General features: G+C 59.1%; 2 protein-coding genes across 14 annotated transcripts; one reads left to right on the forward strand and one right to left on the reverse strand.

Moving 5' to 3' along the window:
• SLC25A39 (solute carrier family 25 member 39) lies at positions 1-5,570 on the forward strand. 9 transcript variants are annotated; one of them, XM_041726280.1, is made up of 12 exons: positions 1-124; positions 2,156-2,270; positions 2,384-2,443; positions 2,564-2,608; positions 2,840-2,973; positions 3,332-3,399; positions 3,542-3,666; positions 3,842-4,015; positions 4,347-4,456; positions 4,679-4,760; positions 4,846-4,926; positions 5,042-5,570. In XM_041726280.1, exons 2-12 carry the CDS (start codon positions 2,171-2,173, stop codon positions 5,155-5,157), a joined length of 1,095 nt encoding a protein of 364 aa, XP_041582214.1. In that variant the 5' UTR covers positions 1-124; positions 2,156-2,170; the 3' UTR covers positions 5,158-5,570. The 9 variants fall into 9 exon arrangements, with proteins under 9 accessions (XP_041582214.1, XP_041582217.1, XP_041582211.1 ...); XM_041726283.1 differs by having other exon boundaries at positions 4-124; positions 2,156-2,255; XM_041726277.1 differs by lacking the exon at positions 1-124 and adding an exon at positions 980-1,135.
• Positions 5,571-6,207: 637 nt separating this feature from the next.
• Positions 6,208-15,745, reverse strand: RUNDC3A (RUN domain containing 3A). 5 transcript variants are annotated; one of them, XM_041726274.1, is made up of 11 exons: positions 15,487-15,745; positions 11,696-11,811; positions 10,969-11,102; positions 10,715-10,800; positions 9,663-9,752; positions 9,472-9,552; positions 9,209-9,374; positions 8,953-9,110; positions 8,079-8,216; positions 7,841-7,947; positions 6,208-6,814 (listed from the first exon to the last, which is right to left on the reverse strand). In XM_041726274.1, the coding sequence occupies exons 1-11, from the start codon at positions 15,591-15,593 to the stop codon at positions 6,672-6,674; spliced, it is 1,326 nt and encodes a 441-aa protein (XP_041582208.1). In that variant the 5' UTR covers positions 15,594-15,745; the 3' UTR covers positions 6,208-6,671. The 5 variants fall into 5 exon arrangements, with proteins under 5 accessions (XP_041582208.1, XP_041582207.1, XP_041582206.1 ...); XM_041726273.1 differs by having other exon boundaries at positions 10,969-11,105; XM_041726272.1 differs by having other exon boundaries at positions 10,969-11,117; positions 15,487-15,743.
• Between the last annotated feature and the right edge of the window lie 217 nt (positions 15,746-15,962).

The following is a 15,962-nucleotide window of genomic DNA, read 5'->3' on the forward strand; positions in this document are numbered from 1 at the left end:
CAGTGGGGGAAGAGATGTCTCCCGAGAAGCGGGATCAGAGACGTCAGCGCAGGATTTAAGCCCACCTGTCACCCCGGGAGGCAGGTTGATGCAGAGTGAAGTACCTGGGCGGTTCCAATTCCAGGTACTTAACTTCCAGCCTCAGTTTCATCTCCTGTGAAAAGGAGCCCGATGATAAGATACTCCTAAAGTTTGGGGGCGTAGAAGTAACGCTGAGAGAGTAACCAACGCAAGCAAAAATGTCATTCCCCTTCTTCCCTCCTCAATCCCCTCTCAGTGCGGAGGAGGAACCCGAGGCCCAGAGGGGCGGTGTACCTTGCCCAAGGTCACACGGTGGTGGGACTAAGCCTCAATCGAGTCCGGCTGACCCCGCTTTCCTGGCTCCGGGGACAACCTCCTCCCCCGTCCAGCCTGCCTGGCCCGAGTCACAGTTCGTCTAACCCCACCGCCCGCACGCCCGCGGTACCAGCGGTTTGCCACGTGGTTGCAGAGCGGGACCGCAGTCGATTATCCGTAAAATGGAGACAGTGGTAATTCCCGCTCGGCAGGTCGTCATTAAGTCGTAAAACCTCAGCAGGAAGCCGGCGGGTGTCAGGCGTCACTATCTGACCGCCCCGTGGCCTTGGAAGAACTGATTCAGGCCCCCGCCTCCCCGCACAGGAGGACCCTGAGGAAGAGCGGGAGAACGCGCTACCCACGTGGGTCTGGGAAGTTAGGGGGAGCGCGGGGACTCCCGGGGCAACGCTCGGCCGGGGTCCTGGTAGGATGGAGTTTGTGAGAAAGCGCTACTAAGTGCGATACTACAGCAGGCCACGCACGACAGGGGCACCCAAGCCCTCGGGGCGCTGGCCCCGGGCCCCCACCCACGGGACACCAGCTGCGCGGGTACGCGGGCGCGGCGCGGGTCCGCGAGAGGCAGCGAGTGGGCGGGGCCGGCGGCCCTCCGGGTGTGCGGCTGGTCGGCCGGCGGAGGGCGGGGCCTCGCGGCGCGGTCTGGGGGCGGGGCGAGCCCGGGTGCCTGCAGAGGCGGCCTTGGTGCTGGGCGAGCGCGCGCGGACCGTACAGCGGCCGCCGAGCGGCCATGGGCCCGCTGGGCCCCGGGCGCCGCGCAGCGCGAGCACCGGCCTAGAGCCAGGTGGGTGGACCTGGGCCGGGGGTGGGGGCGGACGTGGGCCTCCGGGGGTCCCGGGGAACCTGAACCCCGGCTGGACTGGGGGCCGGGAGTCGCGAGCCGCCCGGCCGACCTGGGCGGTCCCGCCGGGCGACCCCTGCTCAGGGCCCGGGAGAGAGTGTGTCTTCCCAAACCAACTCCCGACCGTCTCGGCCGAAGCCCCGGCCTCTGCCTTGGGGAGAGAGCGCGGAGAGCTTGTCCTTTCCATCCAGACCTGGGGGACTGGCCCTTCCGGCCTCGGGAGGAGGGTGCGTGCGGGGGAGGGCCGGGCACCAGCCTCCAGCCCGAGCCGACCGTCCTGCCATCAGATTTGTTTACACGTTTCCGGCATTGCTCGGCCCCACCTTCCATGCCCCGTGACTCAGAGCACACGGGGCCCGCCTTGCGAGTGAGGGGAGAGGGGGGCAGGTTCAGGCGTCCTGATCTTTGGGTTCCGAGGCCAAACTGGGCGCCTGCCCCCATGAGGGGGACGCAGGGATTCCGTGTTGCTCAGATGAGGGAATGGCAGTGAGCCATTACTGCTTCCTAAGCATGAGTAACTACTCCAGCTTTCTCCCTAGCTACTCCCGGAGTGACCTTGTTCAGGTCATCCCCGCTGAGTCTCTGTTCATTGGTAAAGTAGAGATGACAGTAACAGCTTTCAACGGTGATTGTGGGACGCCTGGGTGGCTCAGTGGTTGAGCATCTGCCTTTGGCTCAGGTCATGATCCCGGAGTCTTGGGATCGAATCCCGCATCCGGCTCCCTGCATGGAGCCTGCTTCTCCTTCTGCCTGTGTCTCTGCTTCTCTCTCCGTGTCTCTCATGAATGAATAAGTAAAATCTTAAAAAGAAAAAAGTGAATTGTGAGGATCGCTCGAATTCATATTTAGTGAGTGAATTGGGGTGATGGGCTGGTTCAGATCCCAAAGTGCCCTCACCTGGGTTCTTCCCCTCCCACTGATTTCTGTTGTGAATTGGGGTCCAATTGACTATTTGTTTTTCAGAATTGAAGCTGCAAGATGGCTGACCAGGACCCTGGGGCTATTAGCCCCCTCCAACAAATGGTGGCCTCAGGAGCTGGGGCTGTGGTCACCTCCCTCTTCAGTAAGATCTGGGGAGGTGTGAGACGGGTAGCTGGGGGCTGGGGAAGACCCGAGATTAGACTTGACCCTGGAGGAGGGCTCGGGGATGGGGTCCTGAAAGGAGCCTTCAGACCTGCCCTCCTCCTCCAGTGACACCCCTGGACGTGGTGAAAGTACGCCTGCAGTCTCAGCGCCCCTCGATGGCCAGTGGTGAGTGCCTGACCCTGAAGCCAACATGGGAGGTGCATGGGCAAAATGGATCTTCCAGAGATGGGGTCCCTGGGACAGGTAGGTGGCTCTTCTGACTTAAGGGACTGCCTTGTGTTTTAGAGCTGATGCCTCCCTCCAGACTCTGGAGCCTCCCCTACGCCAAATGTGAGTTCTCCTAGTCATAGGGGGCTTGTCATGGTCCGGGGAAGGGAGGGTCCTAGTCTCCCCAGGGGACCTGAGGGCTCCACAGCCCTAGAACACACTTTCAGGTCGAATTCGTGAGCAAGAACGTCCACCCAGGGATCACTGCCTCTGCCAGCCCCTAGGGATGGGGCTCAACACCTTCCTGCAGGGTTCCAGGGCACTTTTGTCCTAATGCCCCCTCCCCTTCCCCAGTGCCCTCCTCTCTCCAATCCACAGGGAAGTGCCTCCTATACTGCAATGGTGTTCTGGAACCCCTGTACTTGTGTCCAAATGGTGCCCGCTGTGCCACCTGGTTTCAGGACCCTACCCGCTTCACTGGCACCATGGTGAGGAGCAGCTGTGCCTTCAGCTGGGTCTCTAGGCGTTCCTGAGGGATTCACATTGGTCAGACGGCAGACCTGGGAAAGAACGGGTGGTGCAGAGGAAGTAGGGGTGGTCCAGTCGGTTTGGGAAGGGCTTCTCTGAGGCAGTGCTTCTGTCTGTGAAGTTTTGAAGGGTGAGAAGGAGTCTGCTTGGAGGTAAATGAGAGATTGCATGTGTGCCAAGGGGCTCCTGCCTCTCAGCGGGACCCAGGGCTGTGGGCAGAGATGAGAGCATCAGGTTAGGGCCAAGTCTGGGTTAGCCCCATCACAGAGCTTAATCATGTTCCTCTTCCCTCCCTTGGGCTGGTGTCCACGTGGCCAGGACGCTTTTGTGAAGATCGTGAGGCACGAGGGCACCAGGACCCTGTGGAGTGGCCTCCCAGCCACCTTGTGAGTATCTGGGTCCTGCGTATTGCTTTTCCCTGCTGAGATGCTCTGACCCTTTATTCTCCTATGGGCTGGCCGGGGCAGGGGAGGCCTGGGAGGTTGAGAGCCTTTGGGAGTCTCCGCTGACATCTGTTCACACTTTCAGGGTGATGACTGTGCCGGCCACTGCTATCTACTTCACTGCATATGACCAACTTAAGACCTTTCTTTGTGGTCGAGCCCTGACTTCTGACCTCTACGCACCCATGGTGGCTGGTGCCCTAGCCCGCTGTGAGCATAGCCCTGGGCCCTGGATCTCTCTGACTCCCAGCCGTGCTTGAGCCTAGTCCTGGCTTCCAGTTCTGATATCTGGCAGCTGGCGGGTAGAGGGATCTCTTGGGCCCCTGGATCCTGGGAAAGCTGCCGATGGGACCTGTGAGCTGACCCTGCCCGCTATTCCTCCTAGTGGGCACCGTGACTGTGATCAGCCCCTTGGAGCTGGTGCGGACAAAGCTGCAGGCCCAGCATGTGTCCTACCAGGAGCTGGGCGCCTGTGTCCGAGCAGCTGTGGCTCAGGGTGGCTGGCGCTCGCTATGGCTGGGCTGGGGCCCCACTGCCCTTCGGGATGTGCCCTTTTCAGGTAGGAATCAGGTGCAGCGGGTGGGGTAGGGGAGCCTCTGGATGACACATAAGGTCTATGGTTAAGTCCCGATTTTACTATTATTGACTTTAAAGTTACCTTTCTTGGCCTTGACTATCATGTGAAATGGGCCCAGCAGGCAGGGTAGTCACCCAGGTTTATCAGGAGAAGATTCCTGTAGAGGGCACGTTACAGAAACTGGCACACAGCAGGCAGTCCTCATTACCAGGAGGGAGGGGTTGTCACATTGTGTGGTAGTGGAAAATGGGAGGTTTGGGGCCACCCCCTTGCCCCCTCAACTCTAATGAGTGTACCTCTGCGTTCCCCCAAGCCCTGTACTGGTTCAACTATGAGCTGGTGAAAAGCTGGTTGAGTGGGCTCAGGCCAAAAGACCAGACATCCGTGGGCATGAGCTTTGTGGCTGGCGGCATCTCAGGGACGGTGAGTTGATCAGGGAGTAGGGCTGGTAGCTGTGTCCTTGGGAGGCCTGAGGGTTGTTAGAGGTACTCAAGAGAAGAGTGCTGGAGTAGCAGCACATCAGCTGCCTGTCAAGCAGCATGCTCGCCCTCCCCAGGGAAGCCCTAGCTAAGGTTGGCAGAGCTTGGCTGGATGCAGGGTATGGGGTTTGGGGAATGGAGACAAGCTCTCTCCCCACTGCACCAGGTGGCGGCCATCCTGACTCTACCCTTCGACGTGGTGAAGACTCAACGCCAGGTCGCGCTGGGAGCGGTGGAGGCTGTGAGAGGTAAGGTTCTGGCTAGTATGGGGCTGGGTGGGGGGTGGGTGGGGGCCCAAGTGGGGTCTTACTGGGCCATGCCTCATATTTGCAGTGACGCCCCCACGAGCCGACTCCACCTGGCTGCTGCTGCGGAGGATCAGGGCTGAGTCAGGCACCAGGGGGCTCTTTGCAGGTAAACCTGTGTGTGTGTGCGCACGTGTGTGAGTGCGTGTGTCCCCAAGTTCAGGAAGGATTGGGGCTTCCCCTGGGGCCCTGACTTCTGACCCTCCTGCCCCTTCTCATTGCAGGCTTTCTCCCAAGGATCATCAAGGCCGCCCCTTCCTGTGCCATCATGATCAGCACGTATGAGTTCGGCAAAAGCTTCTTCCAGCGGCTCAACAGAGAACAGCCTCTGGGCCCTTAGAAGGAGATGGGACAAGGACTCCATCTTTTCCATGGATTGGGACGGGTGGTGGGCGGATGGAGACTGAGCCAAGTGCCTTGTCCTCAGCACTGAGGGAAGGGGCCTCATTTCCCTTCCCCCTCAACTCTGAGCCCCAGGGGTAGGGGGCTACCCCTCTAGGCCTGCTCAGACCCCCCCAAAACAGCTTTCTTCCTGCCATTTCACATTCCCAAGCCCCAAGGATAATCACTATTCCACCCCCACCCCCACCCCAAGTTGAAGACCAAATCTACCTGACCCCTCCCTTCCCACTGTTTTCCTGTGTGTTTGCTGTAGCTGGGTCTGCTCCCAGGAGCCACAAAACCCTGGGCCTGGTGTAGTCTGTACCCATTCCTGTTAATTCCTGGAATCTAAAGATGATGAACTTCTCTCCAGTGCCTGTGACTGCAGGGTGTTTTGGGGGCGGGGAGGCAAGTGGGACTTGGTGAGTGATTTGCACAAAGGAGGCCTGGAAGGGACCTTGATGTTGGCTTTGACTACCCAGGTGGTACCCATATAGAGGACCCCCCCCCCAGCTTAGTGCCTGGTCAGGGTGAGGACCCAGAGTTAAAGGGGCAACAAGTAGTGTTAGGGCCAGGGTGGGGGGTGGTGAGATCTAGCCCCAAGGGCATACTTTGATAGAGGTTGCTTCTTTGGGTCTCAACTTTGGGCCAAAGCTGAATTGCTCAGGATGATGGATTATCTTCAAAGCTAAATTGCTCAGGGCCCTTCTAGGGCTTGTCTCCTCCTCCATCCTGCCCCCAAGATGTTCAGGGTCTTCTCTGCTGGCGCTAAGCAAATTAAGAGTATCTGGTTAAGTGGGGCATTTACATGTCTTGGTCCTGCCCTGGACAGTCACTTCATACCAAAGCCACCCACTTCTGGGATCATTCTGACTGGTCTGCTCCTGTGGGCACACACCCATTCTGTCTGCCAGCACCTCCGTGCTCCTGGGTCCAGCACTGGCTCTATTGAGTTGTGCCACCTGAGGACAGTGCCCAGTCCCGGCCCCCCCTACAGACAAAGTTGCCCTCAGTCTTCTGGTTTTTATTTGCCTGTTCCCATCAGAGCCCCTGCCCCGGGGGCTGAGGGGGGAGGACTCCAGGGAATATACAGGGCAGACTGGAGAGGCAGGGGTTTGGGGCGCTGAGGCTGGACCACCAGCTCCTGAGGAGGGTGGTGGGGATGAGCGAAGATGAGTCCCACAGGAAGCCAGCCAGGTGCCAGGGCCACCAGAAGAATGGGACAAGCTTTCCCAAGGGCTCCCTGTGGCTGTGGTACCCCTGCGTCCTGGCCCAACTGGCTTCCCTTTGCAGCTCCTGCTCCCTTGGGCAGAAAGTTAAAATGGGCAAGAAGCAAAGGGTGCCTTTCGCAAGAGACCCGTGGCTGGATGGGCAGCGTTCTCTGGAAAAGTGGCCTGGATTGGGGAACTCTGAGGAAAGGCAGCAGGTGTCTGCGCCCCTGGCAGGTGGGGCTGGCGCTGCCCACGCCGCTCCTCAGCTGGGACTCAGTGCCGGGCTGCCCTCAGGACTGTCGCTCACCAGGCACTCGTTGGATTTGAAGCTCGCCAGGGACTTGCAGCTGGGGATGGAGGCCAGGGAGCCGCAGAGGCCCAGCATGGAGGGCGTGGGGTCCTTCCCTGGGGAGAGAGGGCGGGTGAGGCCGAGCCAACCGGTCTGGCTGCGTGTGAGCTGGGGCGGGGGGGTTTGCAGGCGAAGGTAGTGGAGGGGTAGCCCCCTCACCCCTGGAAAGTTTTCCTCATTTCTGGAGCATTTGCCATTTTCAATTAAACCCCGATAAGCATCTGCCCATGCCATGCACAGTGCCGGGGACACTGTATTGTAATCGTCAGTTTATGTCTCTGTCTCCCCCTGAGGTTCATCCTCTCTGTCTGTTTATTAAACACACGGTGAGCACTTGTTCCGTTCCAAGCACTGGGGATACAGAGAACGGACGAGACACAGTCCCTGCCCTCACGGAGCTCACAGTCTGGGGGGGAGACAGACACACAGACAATCACAAACACAGTGTGGTGGGGTTCCACGTCCATAGCCTGCCTTGTCTCAAAGAAGATCTAAAGTCATCCAGTACAGTGTGGTGTTTAGAAAGAAAAGGCGGAAGTCCAGGCACCAGGAAAACTAGGGTAGGGAACCAAGGTGAAGCCAGGGGAGGGCAACACAAAATGCATGCGTTGAAGTCCTGGACATTCGCTTGAAGGGAGCCACTAATTTGGCTCTGAGCTTCCTGGCAGCCAAAGAAAAGGGGGAAACAAGGGTCAGGCAAGCGGTTCACAGAATGCATGAGACAAGAGCAAATCAGTTAGGCAGAGAATTCCCCGAGAATGTGTGAGCCCCTTGAGGATATCATGATGGCAAAAAGCCATTGAACCCCCACCATATGCCACACTAGAATCAGCATCCCCATTTTGCAGACAAGAAGGGCTCAGCAAGGTGAACTGATTGACCAAGCTCACACAACCAGAGGAGGTGCAGCTGGGGTTTGCACTGGGGTCTGCTGAGCACCCCAAACCAAGCTCTTAAGTGCTGTGCTAAGCTCTCTGGAAAGGCTGAATGAAGGAAGGAATTGGCCATAGTCTGACCGCAGGCCCCAAGGCTTGGCTTCAGCCCTTCTTGGATGAACGTTAGGTGTGGAATGGGGAGCTCACCGATGGGGCCCCAGGGCTCCTCGTCCCGTTTGCCCTCTCCCAGGCGCTGGGAGTCTGAGCTCAGACTGGCTTCAGCTGACAGCGGCTCCGTGCTCATGAAACTGTGTCTGTGGCAGAGCAGAGGGCTAGTGTGTGGGCAGAGGCCTAGAGCCCACCCCCTCCCACGCCCCCTGCCAGTGCCCCTCTTCCCCAGTAAGGGCCAGCACTCAGGCCCAAGCTGAGCCAGGCCGAGGCTTACCTCCGGTAGAGCTTGGGATTGTTGGCACCCTCTGCCCCATTCAGCGTTCCCAGGGATGGCCATTGGTTGACCAGGGGCGTGGTGAGGTCTTTGGAACCCTGGGCCAGGGGAACGTGGTCACCGGGGATCAGACCTGTCCTGGGATGGGGAGGAGGGGTCAGGCCTGACTAGAAGAGGGAACAGAAGTGGGGAAGGGGGGGCTCAGCAAGGGGTGGGGGCCGGGGTTATGAATGAAATCTGAAGAAATGGGGACAGAATGTTGAGAACCAGTAGGGCAGATCCTGGGAGTCAGTGGAGGGTACTGAGGGTCAGAGTGTGCTCACGTTGGGGGTTGGAGGGAATAAATGGGATGTTGTGGGAGCAAGTCAGTGATAGAGTAGGTAGAGAATAGAATGGGAATCCTGAAGGGTAATGGAGTATCTTGGGGGATCATGCTGGGAGGTCACAGGATGATTAAGAGGTTTAGGGAGAGAGCTATCAGAGAGATGATTAGTGGGGTTAGGGGTCACTGTGGGATGATGGTCAGTGGTTATAGATCAGAGAGGGAATAAAGCGATCATGTCGAACGTTGCTGAGTAATATTTGAGGTCCTTAGGAGTAATGGGGTCGCAGCAGTAACGTTCTGTAGCCATGCTAGTTGATAAAGTGGGGAGCCGGTTTTGCCTGGGGCGGGTGTCCCTGGATCTTATGTTGAGGGTAACTTAGTTCCCTGGGGAGGGAGGGGGTCTCGGGGTGGAGGTGAAGGGATTAGTGGTTGGATGCTGGCGGTTGGTTGCGCTGGCTGCTGTTATCGAGAAAGGTGATGTTAGAGTCAGTGGGGGCGATGTGGTCGGGGAGGCCGGGACGGGGGCAGGGCGGCGGCGGCGGCGCTCACAGCTGCTCCTGCAGCTCCAGGATCACGCCTTCCAGCTCCCGCTTCTCGCGCTGGTTCTGCGCCGCCGCCTCCTCCAGCTGCAGCTGCAGCCGCCGGTTCTCCGCCTCCAGGTCCTTCAGCTGCGACTCGCGCAGGCGCACCAGCTCCTCCAGGTAGCCCTGCGGGGCGCCGGCTCAGCCCGGGCGGCCGGACCATGGGGTCCCAGCGGCCGCCCGCCCGCTCCCCGGGTCCCGCTCCCCCGCCGCGCATCACGCACCTTCTGCGCGTAGACGATGCGGAACTTCTGTTCCATCTTGTGCCATTTGCTGTACCAGCTGTCCTCGTCGGTGACGAGCGGCAGGTACGGGTGCTCGGGCGAGTTGTCCTCGCTCGTACTGCTCTCGGCGCTGTGCCGCTCCTCCTCGTCCGTCAGGTAGTCGTAGCTTGGGGGAACGAGTAGTGGGCACGGCCCGCCCCGCCCGCGCGCCTCCCGGGGCCGCCCCCCCCCCCCCCCCCCCCCGGCCACACCGCGCTGCTCACCTCTGGGTGAACTTTAGGTAGGGTGTGTAATCGATGACCACGGGGGTCTTCCCGTCCAGCACTTCGCCCTTTAGGCAGAAGCTGCAGTGGGGGCCGGGGGAGAACCGCAGGGTTGGGGCGGGTACGAGCGGATGGGAGTGTGGACGTTCTTGGCTAAACTCCCGCCGCGGCCGCCGCCACCCAGTCCCAACCTGAAGTCTATGGCGCTCAGTCCGATCAGCATCCCGGTGAGGACGGTGGCTTCCTCCCGAAGCATGATGGCTCCTGAGTCGTAGAAACGCCTGCGGGGGATGAGGGAGTGAGAGGGGGGTCCCGCTCGAGGAGCTGATGGTGCAGCATCCTCCCAGGGAGGCCCCACCCCTCGGGATTTCGCGCGTTGGCTTCCTACAAACCTGTCCCAGAGAGGGAGGTACCTCTCTCCTGCTCGCCCCGCAGGTGTAGATCTTGTCTTTCCCTCAGAGTGGTGCCCACTGTGTCTCCCATGTATTAGATCGTGTGTTCCCCAAGAATACTCTCCTCCATCCTCTGAACTACCCCTTTCCCACCGAGTATGAGGTCATCCCGGTCCGTAAAGTCAGGAAACAAGTTCTAATCATTAGTGCCTGGCATATAGTAGGTGCTCAAAAATATGTTGATGTGAACTCTGAAATGTGAGGACAGACTAGAGATAGAATGGGACAATCAGGTTGTACGTGACCACGGAGTTCGGGACGGGGGTATGGGGAGCAGGGGAGACACATGCCCCGGACTGTACTCAGTTTCAAACACATCCTGCCTGTGAACCTGCACCTGAGACCCAGTCTCTGCAAACCCACAGTGCGGGGACTGAAGCTCTGCACACTGGGACTCTAATCCATGGGTGGCAAGTACAGACTTCTTGTCACTGTTTGGGGAGTAGGTAGGACTCTGTGTTATAGGTCATGGAACGATGCCAAGAGGTAAAATGATACCATAGTTGAGGCTTGTTCGGAGGTGTGTCTAAGGTTAGAGCTGTGCATGACATCAGTACTGTGGAGTGATGGGAAAGAATGAATTTGACTTGGAAGAAATGGTGGTGGTGCTAAAGGTGTGTCCTGGGACCAAAAGCTCAGCGGCCAGAGGAGGGGGGGAAGGGAGCTAGCAGTGCATGCTGGGAGTTGTAGTCCAGGTACCAGAGGTTGCTCCAGGAATTTAAGGCTCAAACATGTTTAGGCAGGGAAGTGCACACTGGGCCTGTGGTCTGAGCTGACTAAGAGGGCCTGACCTGGTGGTCCGGGTGTCCCGCAGAGCTGTGGTGATGTATTCCGACATTCGCTTCTCCATCAGTGCCACCCGGATCCATGCCCGGCCCTGGAAAGACACTCTACTTGTACACCACTGGGTGGTTGCTCTTCTACCTGGTGCTGGTAGGCAGACTTGAAGAACAAGGAGCAGACTACACACCCACCCACCCACCCACCCCACCCCAGCTCCCTGCAACCAACAGCTACCCTGGCCCTGTCCACCCAGGCCCCTCACCTTGGCTCGGGCGGTGCTGATGTTCTCCATGTTCTCAATGCTGCTCACACAGTTGTTGGGCACTTTGCTGCAGGCCAGCCGGATATAGTCCCAGAAGCCCCGCTGCCCGTCTGAGCTGAACCAGCTCACCGGACCTGCTGGGGCACAGGCTGAGCCAGGGCAGGGAGGGGGCTCAGCAAAACCAGGGAGTTTGCAGACGGTCCGTGTAATGGGGTATGTACACACATGCATAAGTATAAGCAGCCACGCCCACCCACAGTTCCTACCTTTTTTTTTTTTTCTTAAGATTTTATTTATTCATGGGAGAGATAGAGAGAGAGGCAGAGACACAGGCAGAGGGAGAAGCAGGCTCCACACAGGGAGCCCAACATGGGACTAGATCCCGGGTCTCCAGGATCACACCCAGGGCTGAAGGCAGGGCTAAACCACTAAGCCACCAGGGCTGCCCCACAGTTCCTATCCTTAAACGTGTACACACATATGCATGTACACCAGGGACACACTGGCATGGAACTGCACACCTGCTGGTGGGGCTTGTGGGCACCCACTGTATGTGGCCAGAACATTCCCTCCCCTTTTCCCAGCTGTGTGCATGGCCCAGCCATATGGGGGGCCAGGGTCAATGATGGGGTACAGAAGGCCATGAGGTAGATCAGCGTGGGTAGCTGGAAGCTAAAGGCTGGGAGTTGGGAGGGCTGGACAATGAGGGACAAGGAGCCAGACCTACCTTTGAAACGGTGGCTGAGGATCTGCTCTAAGATGGCTGCAAAATTCACAAACTCCTCGGATGAGTCATCGATGGGCTCCGCTGTGTATTTCTCCAGCAGCGTTTTCACAGAGAACCTGGTAGGGGTGGGGAAAGGGGGCAGTTGGATGTCCAGTGAGATGAGGGTAATGGTGGTAGAGGAGGGGTGTTAAGCAAAGAGAGGGATCGAAGGGCAGAGAAGAGTTCATGAAGAGCATGGGCGTGGTGGGGAGGCAAAGGAAAAGAAGATAAGAGACAGGGGAGGTATGCAGTGACCGCAGAGATACTGTGACATGCGAGTGATACTGATTGACAAATAGGTGACAAGAGGTGATGGCCAGAGAGAGGAAGCTTCAGGAATAAGGCATGCGAGGAGACAGGACAATAGGTAGGAAGATGAGGCACCTAGAGTTGGGGTGGGGGTGCTGTCCCAGAGCCCCTTCCTTGCCCATGCTTTGGAGTTACATTTTTGATGTGTGTGGATTGGGGGTCACCTAGAAATTAGAAAGTGGGTTTGTGCCCCTGCCCTGAGCTGTCTTCTGCTACTGCTAGAACAAACTTCAGTCCCTTCTGGGGGGGTCACCTGTGCCAGGGCATGTGAGTTGAAGCTGAGCACATGGAGCGTGGGCATGCAGGGGTGGCCAGGTGGGCTCTTAGCACCCGGATGCCCCCCTTCCCCCCTTTCCTTCCTAGCTTGATCGCCCACACACCAGCTGCCCAGAACCAGGCAGTGCAGAGCGGGGCTGGGGTGGTGTGTGTGTGTGTGTGTGTGTGCGCGCGCGCGCGCAGGGTGTGGGTCTGACACACGCTCTGGGTGGGAGGGGGCATTTGCAGCATATCTCTGGAAGGGATCTTTGGGGCCCAGACACCTGGCTTCTCAGAGAGGAAGGGAACCAAGGGAAGCCAATGGGGCTGAGAACTGGAGCTCAGCAGCCCTCATCCCTCTCTGCATCCTGCTTGGGGCCTCAGCTACCTCTGCAGTCCCTACCTCTGCAATCTCCACCTGCTGTCCCTGCAGTGGGGTAGGGCAGAAATGAGGACTTAGCTCCCAACATCCCATTATTGCCCTTTTGTGGGTGGCAGGGCAGGAGTGGGGTATCCAGGGATATGAGGGCTGCTTGGAACTGTCCTTCCCCGCCTAAGCTTATCAAGCCCTGTAATGTGCCAAGCACTGTAGTTTGCATGTATTACTCATCCATCCTTACAACAGCTCTGGGAAGTAGGTCCTCTTATCACCCCCATTTTACAGATAAGGTTAACCTAGGGTTCAAGAGGTTGACTGACCTGGTCAGAGTCACACAGTTTGTGAGGAGTCAAGTACGTATGTCTGATTCTAAAGCCCTTGCTCTTTCTGCTACATCTTGTGGCTTCCTGCTGGCTGTCACAATTACCAAGGCCTGGGAGCAGCCCCTGCCTCCTCTGCCTTCCACTCTGCAGGCTCCAGCCCTTAAGCACTGGCCTCTGAGGCTCTCAGGCCAATGGCAGAACTGAGCCAACGGACATCCCTCCCTTCTCTTTGGGCTTAGAGCTGGTCTGGCCTGAAATCAGAGCCAGGTCTGTTTTGGGGTTGTAGTAGGGGGAGGCAGCCTGGTGGACTCAAATCCTGTTTCCTTGTGATACCCTTGTGGTCTTGGCCAAGTTATTTAATCTCTCTGAGGTCCAAACAGGAATAATAGTACCTGCCCCAGACTCCAGGAAGGACTAGGAGAAAGGGCGTGTGTAGAGGAGATTGGGCAGGGGTGGCAAGGAACTGGGCCGTTAATGGGAAGGTTGGCCCTGCCAGGAGGAGTCCGGTTTGGGGCATTAGCTGAGCCTAATTATGCAGCACACACCACCCTCCTTGATATTTCCTGGTCATCTGGGTCAGCCCTCAGTGGGGGCCTGGGGCTGGTTTCAGCATGGCAGCCATCTGCCATCTATCCTCAGGGGTGCTGCTGAACTGGCCATCGCCCCCGGGAGCCCCATGGTGTGCTCCCTGTTAGGAGGTGCAGTGGCTGCTGCAGGTTACCATGGAGACAGGGAGGCCAGGGCCCAGGGGAGCCCTTGGCCTGCTAAAGGGAACTGTTCTGGGAGCTGGAGGCGAACCACATGATGGTGATGAGGTGGCAGAGGCCTGAGGGGTTTCTGCCTTTGTCATGCTCCCAATCCCCCCTAAAACTCTATCCCTCACACCCCGGCTCTACACCTACTTCCAATCCACCAGAACCTCTGCTTCTCCAGCCTAGGCCAAAGGGAGCTCCCCTCGTTCCCCATACACAGGGGAAGGCAGGCAAGAGAAAGAAGCACCTTCTTCTTAGGGACAGGAAAGGTATCATCAGGACAGGGCTAGTTCTGTGTGCCAGGCACTGGGCTAGGCTCCTCCATGAATTATGCCATCGCTATTCCTTGGCGTGGCTGTTACATCTACAGTGGGAATGATGAGGCACCCAAGGCCCGGAGTGGTTAGGAGAATTCCCCATGGTTGCACAGCTAATAACTGATGAAGTAAGAGCTTGAGCCTAGGATGCTCTGGCCCCAAAGGCAGAAACCTTTGTTTTATACCACACTGGCAGGGTTTGAGGGGTGAGGGTGGAGGCATTGGTCTGTACTTTGGGCCAGATGGGCCAATGCTACACTCATTCCTTCTATAACATCCCAGGCATTTTTACAGAGGTCTGATGTGAATAGCTCTGTGCCAGGGACTAGGATATAATGGTGTGAGACAGATGCTGTATGGTTGGGTGTGTGCTCAGGAACCTGGAAGGAGCTGTGGGAGGCAGGAGCCAGGGTATCAGGTAAGTGCTGATTCCTGGGGGAAGGAGCAGGGCCGAGGCCTGTGTGTGGGCAGGTAGGGGTGGCAAAGCAGGGCAGCTGAGCCCTGCACCTGGAGCACCTTGCCCTCAGAGGTGGCTTGGGGTTGGGGGAGTTGCAGATGGAGAAGGCAGCTAGCAGGGGGTCCTAGAGGGAGAGAAGGGGGCAGGTGAAGCTGAGGGACAGTGGCTCAGCAGCTGGCCGCCCCTGGCTCAAGCAGGGAGGGTGAGTCACTGCGGGGCTGAGGTGGGAAGGTTCCCTTCCTGGGCCCCCCAAAGCAGATGAATCTTCCCAATACTGCGACAGCCCCACCCTCAGGGACCAGTGGCCCTGCCCTCCCCATCTCCTCCCTTGAACCCAGGAGACCTAGGCTTCTGCAGGCAGACCCAGTCCTTCCCATGCAGGCACAGTGCCCCTCACCTTGCCCGGGTGCATTCAGGGGCTTTGCCCACACCCCAACTTGACCCTGCCACAGGCTGCAGCTGCCCAGAGATGGAGGAGGGCACCATCTCTGCTCCCTGACTTGAGCATAGGAAATTTTCTCAGGAAAGCCCCACCCCGGAGAGGCCAGGCTGACAGTGAGGGTATGCTTGGAGGGCCATCACGCGGCCACCCGCCACCCGTCAGTTCTTTGCTGCCCACCCCGCCCCCGCCCCCAGCAAGGGAGCCAGCCATCCCACCCCCTCCCCCTCGCACAATGTCACTTCCTGGTGTTCACAGGAAGCTGCAGTGCCAATTAAACACCCCTCACCCCCCAGGCCCCGGGCTGGGCATAGGCCTTACTTGGCCTAGAAGGGTAGGGACCAGACCTCCAAAGCCCCTCCTGGTCTGGGCCTGAGGGACAGCCGATGCGCTCCTCTTAACTCTGCTTCCTCCCTTTCCTCCGCGGCTGCCGTGCATCCTCCGGCCGGCACGCTCAGTCCATATTTCCGCAGCCCGGCCCGACGCCTCTCCCTGACCACCCCCCCGCCAGCGGCGCCCACCTGCACACGGTGATCAGGTTCCTACGCTCCACGGCCACATTGCGGGAAGAAGCTTTCTTGGAGGACAGCCCCAGAGCCATGGTGGTCTGGACAAAGCTCGCTTCCATCCAGATGTGCGGCCACTGCTGCCGCCACCAGCTGCCCCCCACCCCGCCTGGCGCCCCGGCCCCCTCCCCGCCGGATCACGGCTGGGCCCTGTGCCCGCCGGGGCCCCTGGATCCCTGCACGGCCATCCCCCTGCCGCTGCTCCCGCTGCCCGGCCCCCCGGCACCCTCCCCCGGCGACGATTCCAGAGCAAAACAAGGCCGGGGAGGGAGCTCTCCGAGGTGCTGAGCCGGGGCCCGTCACCCCCTCCCTTAGCCGCCCGCCCCCCTCGGCCGGTGACGTCAGGGCCCTCGGGCCCCGCCCCTGGCAGGCCGGCCACCAATCCGCAGAGGATGCAGAATTTGGGGGTGGGGGCTGGGGCCCGAGGGAGG

This window comes from Vulpes lagopus, chromosome 12 (assembly GCF_018345385.1).
Source record: "Vulpes lagopus strain Blue_001 chromosome 12, ASM1834538v1, whole genome shotgun sequence".
NCBI lineage: Eukaryota > Metazoa > Chordata > Mammalia > Carnivora > Canidae > Vulpes > Vulpes lagopus.

What these genes read in the sequence shown, in the direction of transcription:
- SLC25A39 (XM_041726280.1), top strand. Translation starts at nt 2,171, where the DNA reads ATGGCTGACCAGGACCCTGGGGCTATTAGCCCCCTCCAACAAATGGTG. An exon ending in CCCGCTTCACTGGCACCATG is followed by an intron (nt 2,974 to 3,331) that starts GTGAGGAGCAGC and finishes CCACGTGGCCAG; the next exon opens with GACGCTTTTGTGAAGATCGT. An exon ending in TCGGGATGTGCCCTTTTCAG is followed by an intron (nt 4,016 to 4,346) that starts GTAGGAATCAGG and finishes CGTTCCCCCAAG; the next exon opens with CCCTGTACTGGTTCAACTAT.
- RUNDC3A (XM_041726272.1), bottom strand. Translation starts at nt 15,593, where the DNA reads ATGGAAGCGAGCTTTGTCCAGACCACCATGGCTCTGGGGCTGTCCTCC. An exon ending in CCTCAGCCACCGTTTCAAAG is followed by an intron (nt 11,118 to 11,695) that starts GTAGGTCTGGCT and finishes GCCCTGGCTCAG; the next exon opens with CCTGTGCCCCAGCAGGTCCG. An exon ending in TACCTAAAGTTCACCCAGAG is followed by an intron (nt 9,375 to 9,471) that starts GTGAGCAGCGCG and finishes CGTTCCCCCAAG; the next exon opens with CTACGACTACCTGACGGACG.